General features: G+C 58.1%; 1 protein-coding gene across 1 annotated transcript in view; it reads left to right on the top strand.

Moving 5' to 3' along the window:
- The window catches only part of TRAM2 (translocation associated membrane protein 2), a 76,990-nt gene extending 63,413 nt beyond the window's left edge, over positions 1-13,577 (top strand). The window contains exons 5-11 of the mRNA XM_081094836.1: positions 5,708-5,766; positions 7,315-7,399; positions 7,950-8,020; positions 10,711-10,815; positions 11,069-11,212; positions 11,980-12,143; positions 13,318-13,577. Coding sequence (XP_080950962.1) covers positions 5,708-5,766; positions 7,315-7,399; positions 7,950-8,020; positions 10,711-10,815; positions 11,069-11,212; positions 11,980-12,143; positions 13,318-13,391 — 702 coding nt within the window. The 3' untranslated portion in view covers positions 13,392-13,577. The remainder of the gene's footprint in view (positions 1-5,707; positions 5,767-7,314; positions 7,400-7,949; positions 8,021-10,710; positions 10,816-11,068; positions 11,213-11,979; positions 12,144-13,317) is intronic.
- Positions 13,578-13,869: the final 292 nt, after the last annotated feature.

The raw sequence follows: 13,869 nt of genomic DNA, 5'->3' as shown, positions 1-13,869 counted from the left end.
ACTCTGGGTCTGGTTCTAAGTCAAGCATGCTTTCCGTTTTCCTGCATTGGCCTCCTGCAAGCAAGTGCAGCAGCCCCCTGTCCACACATCACGTCCTGTGAGGGTCAGTGCCATTCCCACAGATGCCTGGCAGACCAGGTACCCACCTCCCCCTCTAACCAGAGGACTCTAATTTCAAGCAACCTTTGATACAGCACATTCCTTCCAACAGAAGAATGTGGACAGTCCTTTTGGGTTCACTGTAATGAGATCCAGGCTGTCCTGCTAGGAGGTGTTTAATTAGCATTCCCCCCCCCCCCCCCCCCCACTTCCCAGCCTGGAGCACCACCTGCCTGCAACCTGGCCCATTTCTCAGGGGCTGAAATTGTCCCGTGAGAAACCCAGCAGCCCCATGGCATTTAGACATTTCCTTTGCTGCGTCCTGCTTCCTCTTCTTCCTGCACTGACAGTGATGAGCAGTCACACCCCGAGGAGCTCTCTGCTCCAGAGAGGAACGCTCACGTCATCTTCTCTATGAAGTAGACATGTCTTCTTTGCATTGCTTTCATTTCCATTATCATTCCATCACAGAATGGTTCTCCCGAACAGAACACGGGGAATGTGAAATGCGGACCTGAGACTCCTGTCCTCCTGAGCAGGGCTGTCCTGTTCTCTGTCCAGGGACGGACTTCCAGGCAGCCATGTGAGCAGCGCCCCCTGCTGTTGTGCGGCACACATCCTGGCCCCGGAAGTCTAGGTGCTTCTGATTGCAGACCTCCCCGCCCCTGGCGTTTGGCTCATGCCTGCCTCAGGAGACCCTGAGCTGCTTGGAGGCAGAACAGCTCGGGGACCACGTGTAACTGGTCTTTCAGCAGCAGCATTGCCTCATCTCAGAGTGAATCACTCTTACCCTTTCTGCCTCCCCCGACTCCGCACAGCACAGCTGTGACACATTGAGGCCAGATTGGAGGCCCACAGCCAAGTCACTTAGCGCCCTTCCAGGGTGCGAAATGCGACTGCTCTGTCTCTGCTTCTCTCTGCCTTCAAGGGCTTGAAAATGATGATGCTAATTAGTCTGGGAGAATACAGCACTTTTGAGGGGGAAAGCTCACAACAGACTTTTATTACAGTGACAGCCGGTTCCCCACTCAACATGTTCGACAGGAAATGGAGACCTGGGGGACCCTGGACTCCAGTGACTCCACCTCCTAACACCACGTAGCTCCTGGCCCGACCTGCCCTGCCTTTCTCACAGGATAGTTCCCGCTGGAATGAGAGTGGCTGAGAAAGAAGAGAGGGCAGTTTTGTAAAAGGAGTGAAAACAGCTAGTTTCATTTAAAAATCACATTTTTATGTTACGACCGACACACTCTTTCTGGATTCTTCTCTTTCTTTCACCCTCCACAGTGAGTTCATCAGCAAGTCCCCACCCCACCCCCAGAACACACTGAGGTTCTGTCAGCTGCCCTCCACCTGTGCGCACGCGCGCACATACACCCTCCCTGTCCAGCGTTCTCTTCAGGGGAGACTCTGCCCCAGGGCGCGGTTGGCAACATGCTAGTGGCATCTCGTGGGTACAGGCCAGGGATGCTGCTGAACACCCTACCGTGCACAGCACACGCCCCACAACGAAGAATGACCCAGTCCCAGATGTCAGTGCCCAGGTTGGGGACGCACCTGTAGTCCAAGCCACCATCATCTCTTGCCTGGATCACTGCACATCCTTCTAGAACAGCCGTGGGCAAACTACAGCCCGTGGGCCGGATCCGGCCCATTTGAAATGAATAAAACTAAAAAAAAAAAAGACCGTACCCTTTTATGTAATGATGTTTACTCTGAATTTATATTAGTTCACACAAACACTCCATCCATGCTTTTGTTCCGGCCCTCCGGTCCAGCTTAAGAACCCTTTGTGGCCCTCGAGTCAAAAAGTTTGCCCACCCCTGTTCTAGAAGGAGGCTGTTTCCACGCCTGTACTCTCCCACCCCTTTCTGCTCGGCCAGACAGATGTTTTCAGAATGCAGATCACATCATGCATTTTTCTGCGTAAAAGTCCCGTCCTGCTTGCAGTGATATCGTTTTCTTCCCAGCTCCTGTGCCCTGGGCCCTGCCGGCCTTCCCCTCTCATCTCACTGGTGAGATGCCCAGTGCTCTTCCCAGGCTCCTCCATCCCCTGCCACCCCCTGCTGGCTCCTTTCTGCTCTCAAGTCTCCACCTAATGGCACCTCCTCAGAGACCCCCATTTGTGTTTTCTGCACCGTTGGTGGGGTGTTTTTCTTGTTCATGTGTGTCTTCTCTGCTGTCTGTCTCTCCCCCTAGACCTCGAGCTGCTCCCTAACTCTTGGTTATGAGAATGAATGAAGTACAAAGTGCATCTTTTTGCTCCAAACTTCAGAGGTTTTTATTTTTTCCCGACAGGTTTTAAGTGGATTTTTTAAAAAATATATTTTACTGATTTTTTACAGAGAGGAAGGGAGAGGGATAGAGAGTTAGAAACATCGATGAGAGAGCATTAATCAGCTGCCTCCTGCACCCACCCTACCCGGGATGTGGCCAGCAACCAAGGTATATGCCCTTGACCGAAAGCAAACCCAGGACCCTTGAGTCCGCAGGCCGATGCTCTATCCACTGAGCCAAACCGGTTAGGGCAAGTGGATTATTTTTATAAACATCATAGACGATTCTTTTTTTTAAAGTATACAATACATAAAAGTATGAAAAATGAAAGCAAAAATTTACCCCTAAATCCCTCCCTCCAGAAAGAACCAGTTTTATTTTGGTGTTTGACTTCGACCTTTCTTTCTGCATTTATACAGGCAGGGTGATGGGAGCGTGGCTGGACGAACCAACTACTTTATAAGAATCTCACCTCCTACTTTTAACTTACCTTTGAACCCCTCTTCATTGGTCAGGGCAACACACACACTCTCCTGAGGAAAGCGGGGGGCGGGGGGGGGGGCGGGCATTTGGCCTCCCTGCCTGCCTTCCGGGATGCCTCACTTCACCTGGTCAACCTCAAGTCCAGCGCTCAGTGCGAACCTGGGAGGGGAAGACCTTCAGTGCTGGGCTTGGGCCAGAGCTGGCCTTCGCTGAGAGTGGCGCTTTCGTGTGCGGTTGTCCCGAGGACAGATGTTGCAGGCATGTCTGCGTCTAGGGAGCGGGCTGGGTTACACTGGATCCCGCTGTTTCTGTGGGCCTTTTTGTTCACACGCCGAAAAGGAGGCTGCGGGAGGGGGAGCGATTGCCCCCGCTTGCTCAGGCTCCCTCAGCTCACAGGCCGAACGAGAGGACGAAGGGTTGCAGAAGCTCCCCAGACCCTCTGCCTCGCCTGTGGAGGGCGGGGCTCCGGGTGGGTGGCAGGTGCTCCCTCTGCCACACTGGGCCCCAGGGCTCTCGGTACTTGGATGCCTGAGCTCTGAGGGTGCCCCAGCCCAGGGCCCTCCTCCCTCACCCCCCCCCGCCCCCCTCCCCGCAGGCAGCTGCCTGGCTGGAGGTCTGGAAAAGGCTGTTCCCAAGGTGGTGAGTCATTGGTCCCGGGCTCCTGCTCTCCTGCCCCGGCCCCTCCTCCAGGCCCCAGGGACTGGCCCTTCGCAAGCGAGGCAGCGTTTGTCTTTGCTTGTTGGCTTCAGAGTGCTGCCCTCCTTGTCTCCTGAGCGAAGGGGCCAAGCCGAGGAGGGCTCCTGTCTAAAATCACATGACCAGCGGGGCTTTCATTTCTCCCAGCGCTGTCTCTCTTGGCCAGTCTTTTTGGGGCAGACACTCCTCTCCCACCTCATTTCCCTCCTTAAATCCTTGGCTGCTTCCTCTAGAGAGGAACCTTCTCGCCTCCGTGATTTCTGTGGAATGAGGTAGAGAGAGTGGGTCCGACGTTCTGGTGAAGGCAGGCGAGTGAGCGGCAGGGGGGTAGCAGCCGTGTGGGTGTCGGAAGGCGTTCCTGCCACCCCCAAACGCCCAGGACCTCCCACCTCTGTGCCCCAGTCTGTGTGACTGAGGAGGAAAGGACGTGGTCATGAGAAGAGGCTAGGAATGAAACCATGAGGGTTTGGGGTGAGACCCTCTCCTGCACATCTGCGTTGCCATGGCTACACTGGTGCGTGCACCTGATCGGACTTGCCAGTTAGGTCCCTGTGCTATTGCGGCCCCAGGTTGTGGGGCTGGGGCTGAGGAATACTCCCGGGCATTTAGCGCCACGGAGGTGGGTGGATCGGCCCTCACTTGGGCATAAACTAAGTATCCAGTAGACCAGGGGTGGGGAACCTTTTTTCTGTCAAGGGCCATTTGGATATTTATAACATCATTCACTTAATGTAATTCACTTAATATAAATTCATGTTGCTATGAATAAAGCTCCCAGATGTATTCAATTTCGAGTTGTTGTGCGGCACACACAAGGCCTGCGGTTGCCTTGGCAGGGCCCGACCACATGATTTCTTGGTCCTTGTATGGCCCGCAGGCCGGACGTTCCCCACTCCTGCCTCAGACAGTAACCTCGAGGGCTTCTCGCTGCAGCAGCTGCCTCCGCCTCCTCCGGAGCACTGCTGGCCCCTGGAGCACTGCTGGCCCCTGGAGCACTGCTGACCCCTGGAGCACTGCTGGCCCCTGGAGCACTGCTGGCCCCTGCCCTCCGCCCAGGGGGAGCATTGAGGCTCTCAGCCCCCTCCTCAGAGCCTCCAGCTCCATTTATGCTCCGACTTACTGAAGCAGCTGGGCCTGAGGCTTTCCGACCAGGAGGTTGGTGCCCAGCTCAGGCTTTCCTTGTGCTGCTGAGCAAGCATCTTGTTTCAGGAGATCCTTCCTGCCTGGCCCTCCGTTTCCCTGCTTCTGAGAGGAAGTCACACTAACAGCCCCTCTGCCCTCCGCGTGCCGGGCCAGCCAACCTGCTCGTGGTGGATTGATTCCTCCTGTGCTTTGTACCTGGGATTATAAGCGCGTCGTTAGCCAGGGTTTATGTGTGAGAGTCCTGCACGTCCGTGGATGAGAGGATGTCCCGACGGTATCTCTGGCCCACGATATTGTCGCTGCTTCCTTAGCCGGGGCGTTTCCGGACCACACAGGTGGTATAGACTTGAACGCCAAACCCCTATGGAAGCAAACCTCAGGTTATGCATTGTCAAGGGATAATATTTCTGTTTTCAGCCTCCCCCCAAGGTGAGCAGACATGGTCTCCTCCTCTGTGTTGGTGTCAGACTCTGGTCTCTCTCTCTGAGGCTACAGGCCTTTCCGGCCCTAGTTTACACCCTAGTGTCGGGTCTCAGGCTCCTCCCAGGCGCCATCTTCTGTTCCCACCTGGACAGGAACACCTTGGCCCCCAGCCTCACCTGGCCGCTCGTTCATCCGCGAGCATTTCCTGAGCGCCACGTGCCAGGCACAGCAGTAGGCACTGCCGCATGAACATACGCCGGCCATTGATTTCTAACAGTAACTCTGGGAGGGTCAGCATTTTTATCCTCATTTTACAGGTGAGGCAGCTAACGCTCAGGGTCCGACCTGCCCAGAGGCCAATGCAGCTAGTGAGAGTCAGGCCGCCTGCAGGGCAGGCCTCTGCCCCACAGAGCTCCTCCTGCTCTGTGCCAGCGGGACCCCACGGGAAGGCCCTTCATTCCACGGTTCCTGTTCTTTCCTCTCTCTGGCAGCTGGGTGTTCGATGCGTCCCTGAACCCTGGGTCTGCCCAGGGCCCCAGCGGTCTTACCTTCACCTCTAAATTCCGTCTCTTCTCGCCTACCGCAGGAAGGATATTTAACAAACCCGAGGAGCCTCTGGGAAGACTACCCACACGTGTACCTCCCGTGAGTATTCTCATGACTTGGTCTCCGGGGAGGAACCAGCCGGTCCTCTGGCTCCCTCCTCCCAGAATGTGTCCAGAGCAGCTCGGAGCCAGCTGGAAGGAGGACCCGTCACCCCCAGCCTGTTAGGGCGCAGTCTGGTGGAGGGCCGCCGGTCTGGGTGCGTCTTCCTCCCAGTCTGCTGGCCTGGGGACTCGCACAGTGAAGTGTCGCCTGCACTGGCCCCGTCACAGAGGAGTCTCAGCTCGGCTGCTGGACAGAACACCGTGGGCGGGGGGGAGGCGGGGGGGATGGACCACAGAAATGTCCTTCTCAACGGTCTTGCTGGAAGTCCAAGGTCCGGGTGCCTGCAGACCCAGGGTCTGGTGAGGGCCACTTCCTGTTCGTAGACAGCATTTCTCTCCTGGTCCCCACAAGGCCGGGTGGAGAGGGTGCTCTGGGGCCTCCTTCACAGGGACATTAATGCCACTCACAGGGCTCTGCCCCCGTCACCTCTTCTGAAGGCCCCGCCTCCTAATGCCATCACACTGGGGACTAGGGGTCCACGTGAATTCTGAGGGGACACCGAGTTCCATCAACAGCAGGCTCCTAACCGCGTGAGGCACAGACGCAGGGCAGCTCCGTCAGGCTCTGGCTTTGACCCCTCACACTCGAGCACACTTTCCTTCCAACTGGCCACGGCTGTGCCCTCCTCCCTGCTCCGATGAGATGCAGGAGGGCAACAGTGGGCACAGTCCCTGGGAGGCCACGCCTTGCTGTCCTCGGCCCGTAAAATAACACCGAGTCAGGCCCTTAGCTACTGAGGTGCTTTCATCCTTAAGTATATCCCTGCCCTCTGCTCCGAGTTCTCTAGCGTCCGCTCTCTCTTCCTCCTCCCCTTCTCCGAGCTAAGACCCTCCTCCTCTGCAACCTTTTCATCATTTTTGTTTCTTAATTTTTAAAAAGATTCTCACTTGAAGATATGTTTATTGATTTTAGAGAGAGAGAGGAAGGGGGAGAGAGAGACATTGATCAGTTGCCTCCAATATGTGTCCTGCCTGGGAATCGAACCCACAGCCTTTTGGTGTGCTGGACGACGCTCCAACCAGCGGAGCCAGCAGCCAGGGCTTGTTTTGTTTTTTAAAAAATATGTTTTTATTGATTTCAGAGACGAAGGGAGAGGGAGAGAGAGAGAGAGAGAAACATCAATGATAAAAGAGAATCATTGATCAACTGCCTCCTGCACGCCCCCTATAGGGATCGAGCCCACAACCCTGGCATGTGCCCTTGACGGGAATCGAACCTGGGACCTTTCAGTCTGTAGGCCAACGCTCTATCCACTGAGCCAAACCAGCTAGGGTGGCCAAGCCCTGTTTTTGCTTCTTTCTGTGGACTTTCTGGGTCCTCTAAGTGGTCCTGCCTGTGGAGCCGGGTCCCCAGGCCCAGGCGCCCGGTGCTCGCTGACCCCTTCCCTCCCTCGCCCCTGGCCCTTGCCCTTCCCTCCTGTGCTTGGTGGGCGCCACAGGGACGTTTTCCTCCCTCCCTCCCTGTGACCCGCTCCCTTGTCTCCAGCTTCCAGGTGAAGTTTTTCTACCTGTGCCAGCTGGCCTACTGGCTGCACGCACTTCCCGAGCTGTACTTCCAGAAGGTACGGAAGGTGAGTCCTCACTCCCCCCTTGAAGCCACGTGGCCTCCCCTCCCCGCTGCTGTACCAGCCATCCCAGTCCCTTCCTGTAGAAGCTGGAGCTGGGTGGTGATGGGAGTGTTGGTGGGTTGAGTAAAATGCGGAGTCAGCACTTGTTGAAGTTCCCAGGAAGACAGACCTCCCTGAGAGGAGGCCCCCAGCACGGCTCATGCCTGCCTCCCACGCTTACATGTGTGGCTGGCGGCGGGTGGGGGGGATCTATCATCTCTGGATGGCGGCTGGAGAGGTTTATGCCTTTCCCACAGTCTTATTTTTTCTTTCTTTTTACATAGCATCCCTCTGAATCATTTCCCAAAACCCTGTTCCTTAGTCCCTGTCCCTTCTCTCTCAACCCAGCCCTGCCCTCTGACTGTGAGCCTGAAGCTCTGCCTGGCCCTCAGGCTTTGCAGCTGCTGGTGTTAAAGCAGCCCAGCCCTGGGGCCCGCCCTCTCCCCTCCCCTCTGTATTTCTGCCTCTGCGGTTGGAGGGCCAGCACACTCACTGCCGCCTGTCTTGTTTGCAGGAGGAAATTCCCCGCCAGCTCCAGTATATCTGCCTGTACCTGCTCCACATAGCCGGCGCGTACCTCCTCAAGTGAGTGAGACCCGGCCGCCACATCTCCCCGCCCCTCATGTTCGCACGCCTCTCCACACACTGATTCAATGAGCAGGCATTTATTAGACGCCTGCTGTGTGCTGAGCCCTGGGCTAAGGCCTGGGAATACAAAGATAGATGGCAGGAGGCTCCTTTGTCATCAGTGGGGCATCCTCGGTCTCGGAGGAGAGGCACTGTGACATGTGTCGTCTGCCACCGGAACCCAGAGGGTGGCCGCCCCGCCCCAACCCAGGACAGCCAGGCAGGGCTTCCCAGGGACATGGGCACCTGATCAGTGGCTCTGCAGGTGGGAGGCAGCTGAGGCGGGGCCCTGCCTCGCGTTTTCCAGTGACAGAAGCTGCCAGAGCTCACAGCGCAGAAACCCCTTCCCTTTGATTCGTCAGAATGTAGAGTGGCCGCTACTGGTTGTTCAGAGGCCGAGAGAGTTGCTGCAGTGTTTGGTCTGGAGTCTCTCATGAGAAGATTCGTACTGAGGGACTGGATATGCCATTGCTAACTTGGGGTTTTTCTTGAGCGTAGTCCACGCAGGCCAGGGAGCAGCCTGGGCTTCGCTAGGCCGGCATTCTGCGAACTTCCTGCTAAGCGACCTGGGGGTCCTGGGGCCCGGCATCTGCTGGGCCCTCCGCGCATCCTCTGAGAAGGGTGGACTCAGGGGAGCAGTCAGAGGAAGGCGGCTCCCAGCTCTGTCCTGTCTCAGGGGCCTCGGGCAGTGAGGATTCCTGGGTGGGTCTTGAGGGGCGAGGCCGTGTGGCAGGCCCCCCTCTGCTCTTGTGTTGGATGCTCCTGGGTCACGGGCAGAGTGGGTCTGAGGAAGCCAGTCTGTGCCGTCACCCCAGCAGTGTGTGAGGAGGGTGGGGCGAGCAGGGACAGGCAGGACCCCCTAGGAGCGCTTCCTGCTGCTAGCGGGTCCTTTCTTCCTCCCAGAGATGGGAGGTGCACCAAGGTCCGTTTTCCCCCCCGCATCTGACGTGTCCCGGGGAACAAGGGCAGGTGCCTGACCCTGTTTGCACCGAGCCCTGTGAATGCTTGTTTTGGAATGAGAATCGGACAGAGAGGACAGGGAGCAGCAGATCCCTCAAAATCGCCCCCACCCCGTTCCCAGCGAAGCCGGCACCAGTTCAAGGTGCAGCCACCTCTCTGCTCATTTCGGGAGCGGGAGCTCCTTCCCCCTCCGCCCTTGTTCTAGTTTTCCGAAGTGAATCCAGGGAAAGGAGTGGCCCTCGGCTGCAGGGTTCCCCAAGGGAGAAAGACCTTTGAGATGCTGGATGGTGTGGGGTCTCTTTGGTAAAGAGCTTGCTTTTGCAGGCCTTCACTCACTCAGCACGGACCTCCTGTGGGCGGCGCTGCCTCAGGAGCTGAGCTGCATGGATGAAGGAGACAGCCCCTGCTCCCCTGGGGCGTCCGTTCTAGCGGGAGGCAGACCATCAACAAGGAAATAACCACAGGGTTTCCCATGGTGGTGCGTGCACTAGAGGAAATAAAGCAACGCCATGTAATGGCCCCGTGTGCTCCGGGCACCGTGGGTGTGGGGAGGGAGAGCCTCCAAGCAGGGGGCTCAGGTTGAGGCAGGCGTGACGGAGCCAGGTACGTGGAGATCTGGGGAGAGCTGTGCAGGCGGAGGGGACAGCAGGTGCACAGCCCTGAGGGGGAGGGAGCGTGAAGCCCAGTGTGGCTGCAGTGCAGAAAGGGAGGTTTGAGCCGAGGTCACGGGCAGGATCGTGTTGGACTTTCCAGCCACAGGATCCAGTGACCTTCGTGATGATTTTGTACTTTGGTCTCGTTGGGTGGAATCGGCTGGATCCTTATTTATGGCCGCCTGTGGGAGGGCTCCCACGTTATCTCATGGCTTCCTGCTGTTCAGCAGGAGCTGAGCTTTCACTTGCATTTGAACGACAGCTGACCATCTGCAGCAAACTGCCCGAGGAAGTCGGTGGCAACGTCATGCCTGGAATCGAGCAGAGGGGTGTCTCAGTGGTGCTGTTGGTTTTTTTGTGTTTTTTTTAAAAAAATGTTTTTATTGATTTTTAGAGAGAGAGGAAGGGAGAGGGAAAGAGAGAGAAACATCAGTGGTGAAAGAGAATCATGATCAGCTGCCTCCTGCACGCCCCACACTGGGGATCGAGGCCGCAACCTGGGCATGCGCCCTGACCGGGAATGGAACTGTGACCTGGTTCACAGGTCGGCGCTCACCCACTGAGCCACACCAGCTGGGCAGTGGTGCTGTTTTTCAAGAGTTCAGTTCACTTGCGTAGGTTTCTGCATTAGGTTGAGTTTTGCTTCTTTGTGAACCTGTTATCTGTGGAGATGCGGATAATGAGAAATTAGACGGTAGGAACCCCTGGTTCTCCTTGCAAAGCTCAGCATCTTGTTCTGAGCATCTTTTGTGTGTGTAGTCCCTGGCCCGGTGATGAGCCCAAGGTGACGAGTCCTGTGAAGAGCCTCAGCCGGGTCACTGTGGGAGCGGGTAGGGGTGCCTGCCCCACCCAGCACAGGCGAAGGCCGGGCGTTCAGTGTTAGGAAAATTCTCCAGGTGTGACAGTGGAGCTGAGTCCTGCAGGATGAGGCGGGCCAGCCAGGGAAGGTGGAGTGGGGAGCAGAGCCGGGGCCGGCCGCACCTCCACTCTCCCTGGACCTTGGGGGGACCGTAAGGCTCATCTCTCCCTCCCCAGCCTGAGCCGCCTGGGCCTGATCTTGCTGCTGCTGCAGTACTCCACCGAGGTCCTCTTCCACATGGCCCGGCTCTTCTACTTTGCCGATGAGAACAACGAGAAGCTGTAAGTGGTGAGGCTGGGAGGCCAGCCCGCTCAGAGGGTCAGGGGCACGGGAGGGTCCTGCCCTGGGTGTCAACTGCCCCCTGAGCTGCAGGCAGCACCCTGAGCTTCTTTATCGCCCCGGAGCATCTTATTCTAGATACCTCACCCCTCCGCCACCTTGCACCTTCTTCCGCTTGGGTCCCTTCTGGAGAAGGGGGTGAAGGGCCCCTCATGGCCCTAAAGGCTGCTGTCCCTTCCCCACCTCTGCGCGCAGGTTTAACGCCTGGGCTGCTGTATTCGGGGTCACCCGCCTCTTCATCCTTACTCTCGCCGTGCTGGCCATCGGCTTTGGACTTGCTCGCATGGAAAACCAAGCTTTTGACCCCGAGAAAGGGAACTTCAATACCTTACTTTGCAGGTGAGTTGGGCATAGGGCACGACGATAAATCAGGGCTCCGTGAGAGCAGCCAGGAGCCTCCTGAACTTGGCACGACTTCTCGGAGGGTCAGGAGGCAGCAAACCGCTGAGTCCCCTGCGTGTTGACGTTTAGGAAATCTCTGGACATTAGGCCATCGTCACTTCCTGGCCCACAGAGACTGTCAGGGCCTCAGTCCGCAGGGGAGTCCCCTCCCCTTCATGGAGCTCAGGAGGTTTCTCACCCAGCCACGCGGGGATCACGACGGCTACTCGGACTCTGTACAGCCGAGTTCTCAGCAGGTTGGCAATGGCCTCCCATCCACTGTCTCCGGGAGACCCTGGCCCGGAGGGTGTGTGCTTGATCTAGGACGGCACCGCTTTTAAGTTTCATGCTAGATAAGAAGCCACTCTCGAATTATTTCTGCTGTACCCTAATTCATTTGAATCCTTCCAGTTTACATGGAGCTGAATGAGCTGTGTTCTGTGCTGTGGGTACAGAAGGGACAGGCCATGGGGCCCACCAGGTGTGGGGACAGTGTGACTGTGTGTCTGTCGCTGCCTCCTTCCCTGCCTCCCTAGCCCTGTGCATCCATCGCCACCCGAGTGTGCTAGAGTGGAGATAAGCAGGAGCCCTGTGCCCTCTGGGTGGTGGGGGCCTGCCAGGCTGAGGCGATCGATGGGCCACGGGATCGGCAGGGTTCCAGACCTCGGGAGTCCCAGCCCTGGGCTGTGGGCCCAGCCCCCTGAGCCCCGCTCTGCCCTCTGCAGGCTCTGCGTGCTGCTGCTGGTGTGTGCTGCCCAGGCCTGGCTCATGTGGCGCTTCATCCACTCCCAGCTGCGGCACTGGCGGGAGTACTGGAACGAGCAGAGCGCCAAGCGGAGAGCCTCCGCGGCCCCCCGGCTACCAGCAAGGCTCATCAAGAGGGAATCTGGTACGTGCCAGGGCCTTGGGCAGGCGAGGCGGAGGCTGTCTGGGGCGGGGAGGAAGGAGTCAGGGCCCTGGGCTCTACCCAGACCAGTCCTGCGGCCCGCCCTCCGTCTGGACTCCCTCCCTGGGCCTGGGGCTCCTGGGCTCCAGCTGCGGCTGCAGCCTGGCTGGCACGTGGCTGGGTGTGGGCCAGGGACAGGCTGTGGGTGGGGCTGGCCCTGACTAGGCCTGAGCCCTCTGGCAGTGGTGGGGCAGGGCGTGCTGGGTGGGGAACTCTGGCAGGAAGCATGTCCTCAGGGTGGCTTCTGGGCGCCAGCCAATCTCTGCGCCTGCTCTGTGCGGCGGCTCCTCTGTCCTCACCTGCCCTCTGCTCTGGTCGTGGCCGCCCAGGCTGCTGGCTCCTCTCTGCCTTTGGGAATGCCTCGAGATGGCACAGTCCAAGGTGGGCAGGGGAGGGACACCCAAATCTCCGTGGGCCCTGCCCCTTCAGTACCCGCCCCCTCTGGGCCTGGGGCACGGCCAGCTCTGCACTTTCCAACAGCCTGAGGCCCGTCTGCACCAGGATGTGTTCTGACTCACTCGCCTTCTCCAGGTGTGGTCTGCTTGGCAAGGGCTGGTGTGTTAGAACGGACACGTGTGCGCTGGGCGTGCCGGGAGCCAGGCCTGGCTGGGTGGGATGGGCTGGAGGCGGCAGCCAGAGGTGCCTCTTGGACTTGGAGCAAGCACACGGACATGCTTTTGGCAATAAAGAGATCTTCCTCTTCTGCCCTAATTTTTCTGCCAGAGGAGTGCCAGGCACCTGGGGAAGGCCTTGTCCCTACAGCCCCTCTGCCTCCTCCCGTCTGTCCTCACCGTCCCCGGAGTTGCTGACGGGGGCAGCTGCCCTGCAGGGGCCAAAAAGAAACAGGACCCTGGGGTCTTGCAGTGATTCCATCCAGCAAGGACCTGGCCCAGCCTCTGGCCTGGCGCAGGCTCCCTGGTCCTGGGTGACTGTGTCAGAGACCCACCACCTCAAACAGAGCCTCCGGTCGCAAGACCCTGGGGAGAGCAGGAGCCTGGGGCACCTGCTGGGTCCTCACAGCTCATGGGGCAGCAGCTGGGCCGGGCTGCCTGGGCCCGCCCTCCTCTTCGCCAGTCCCAGCAGAAACGCCATGTCCGTCTGTCTCTTTACTTCCTAGGTTACCACGAAAACGGAGTGGTGAAGGCTGAGAATGGGACCTCCCCACGGACTAAGAAACTCAAGTCTCCTTAAGGCCAAAGTGCTGAGCACAGGAATGCTCTTTGGGGGCCCAGCCTCCATCACTGCCTCCCCTTCCTGCTCCTGACGCTCCATCAAACAGCAGGAACCTGTCTTTAAACGGGGCTGTTCCTCCTTTCTTCTTGGCTTTCTCTTACTCTTCCATAAACCATTCTCAATAAAACCAAAAATCTCCCTCTCCCTCTCCCCGGGCCACGCCCTGCCCACAGCTCTGTGCTCTGTTGGGTGTTCTGGACGCCCAGGTTCTCGCTAGCTTTCTGCTGGCCGCCTTCCTCCTACACCGCTGCTGCTTTCTCTTTTTCCTTCTTTGACCGTCTTGTGCAATTTTTCTGTGTCTTGATTTTTACCACGAGAGGGAGCGCAGGTCCTAGTCCTGGCTGTCCAACCCCAGCGTCGGTCCGGGGCCTGTCAACGTGCAGACGCCTCGTGCGAGGAGCCTCCGCCCGGGCCTCGGCAGCCCCAGGGGGCCCGT

Source organism: Myotis nattereri (genome assembly GCF_964212035.1).
Source record: "Myotis nattereri genome assembly, chromosome: 6".
Classification (NCBI taxonomy): Eukaryota; Metazoa; Chordata; class Mammalia; order Chiroptera; family Vespertilionidae; genus Myotis; species Myotis nattereri.
This window is presented reverse-complemented; position numbering and strand designations above follow the sequence as displayed.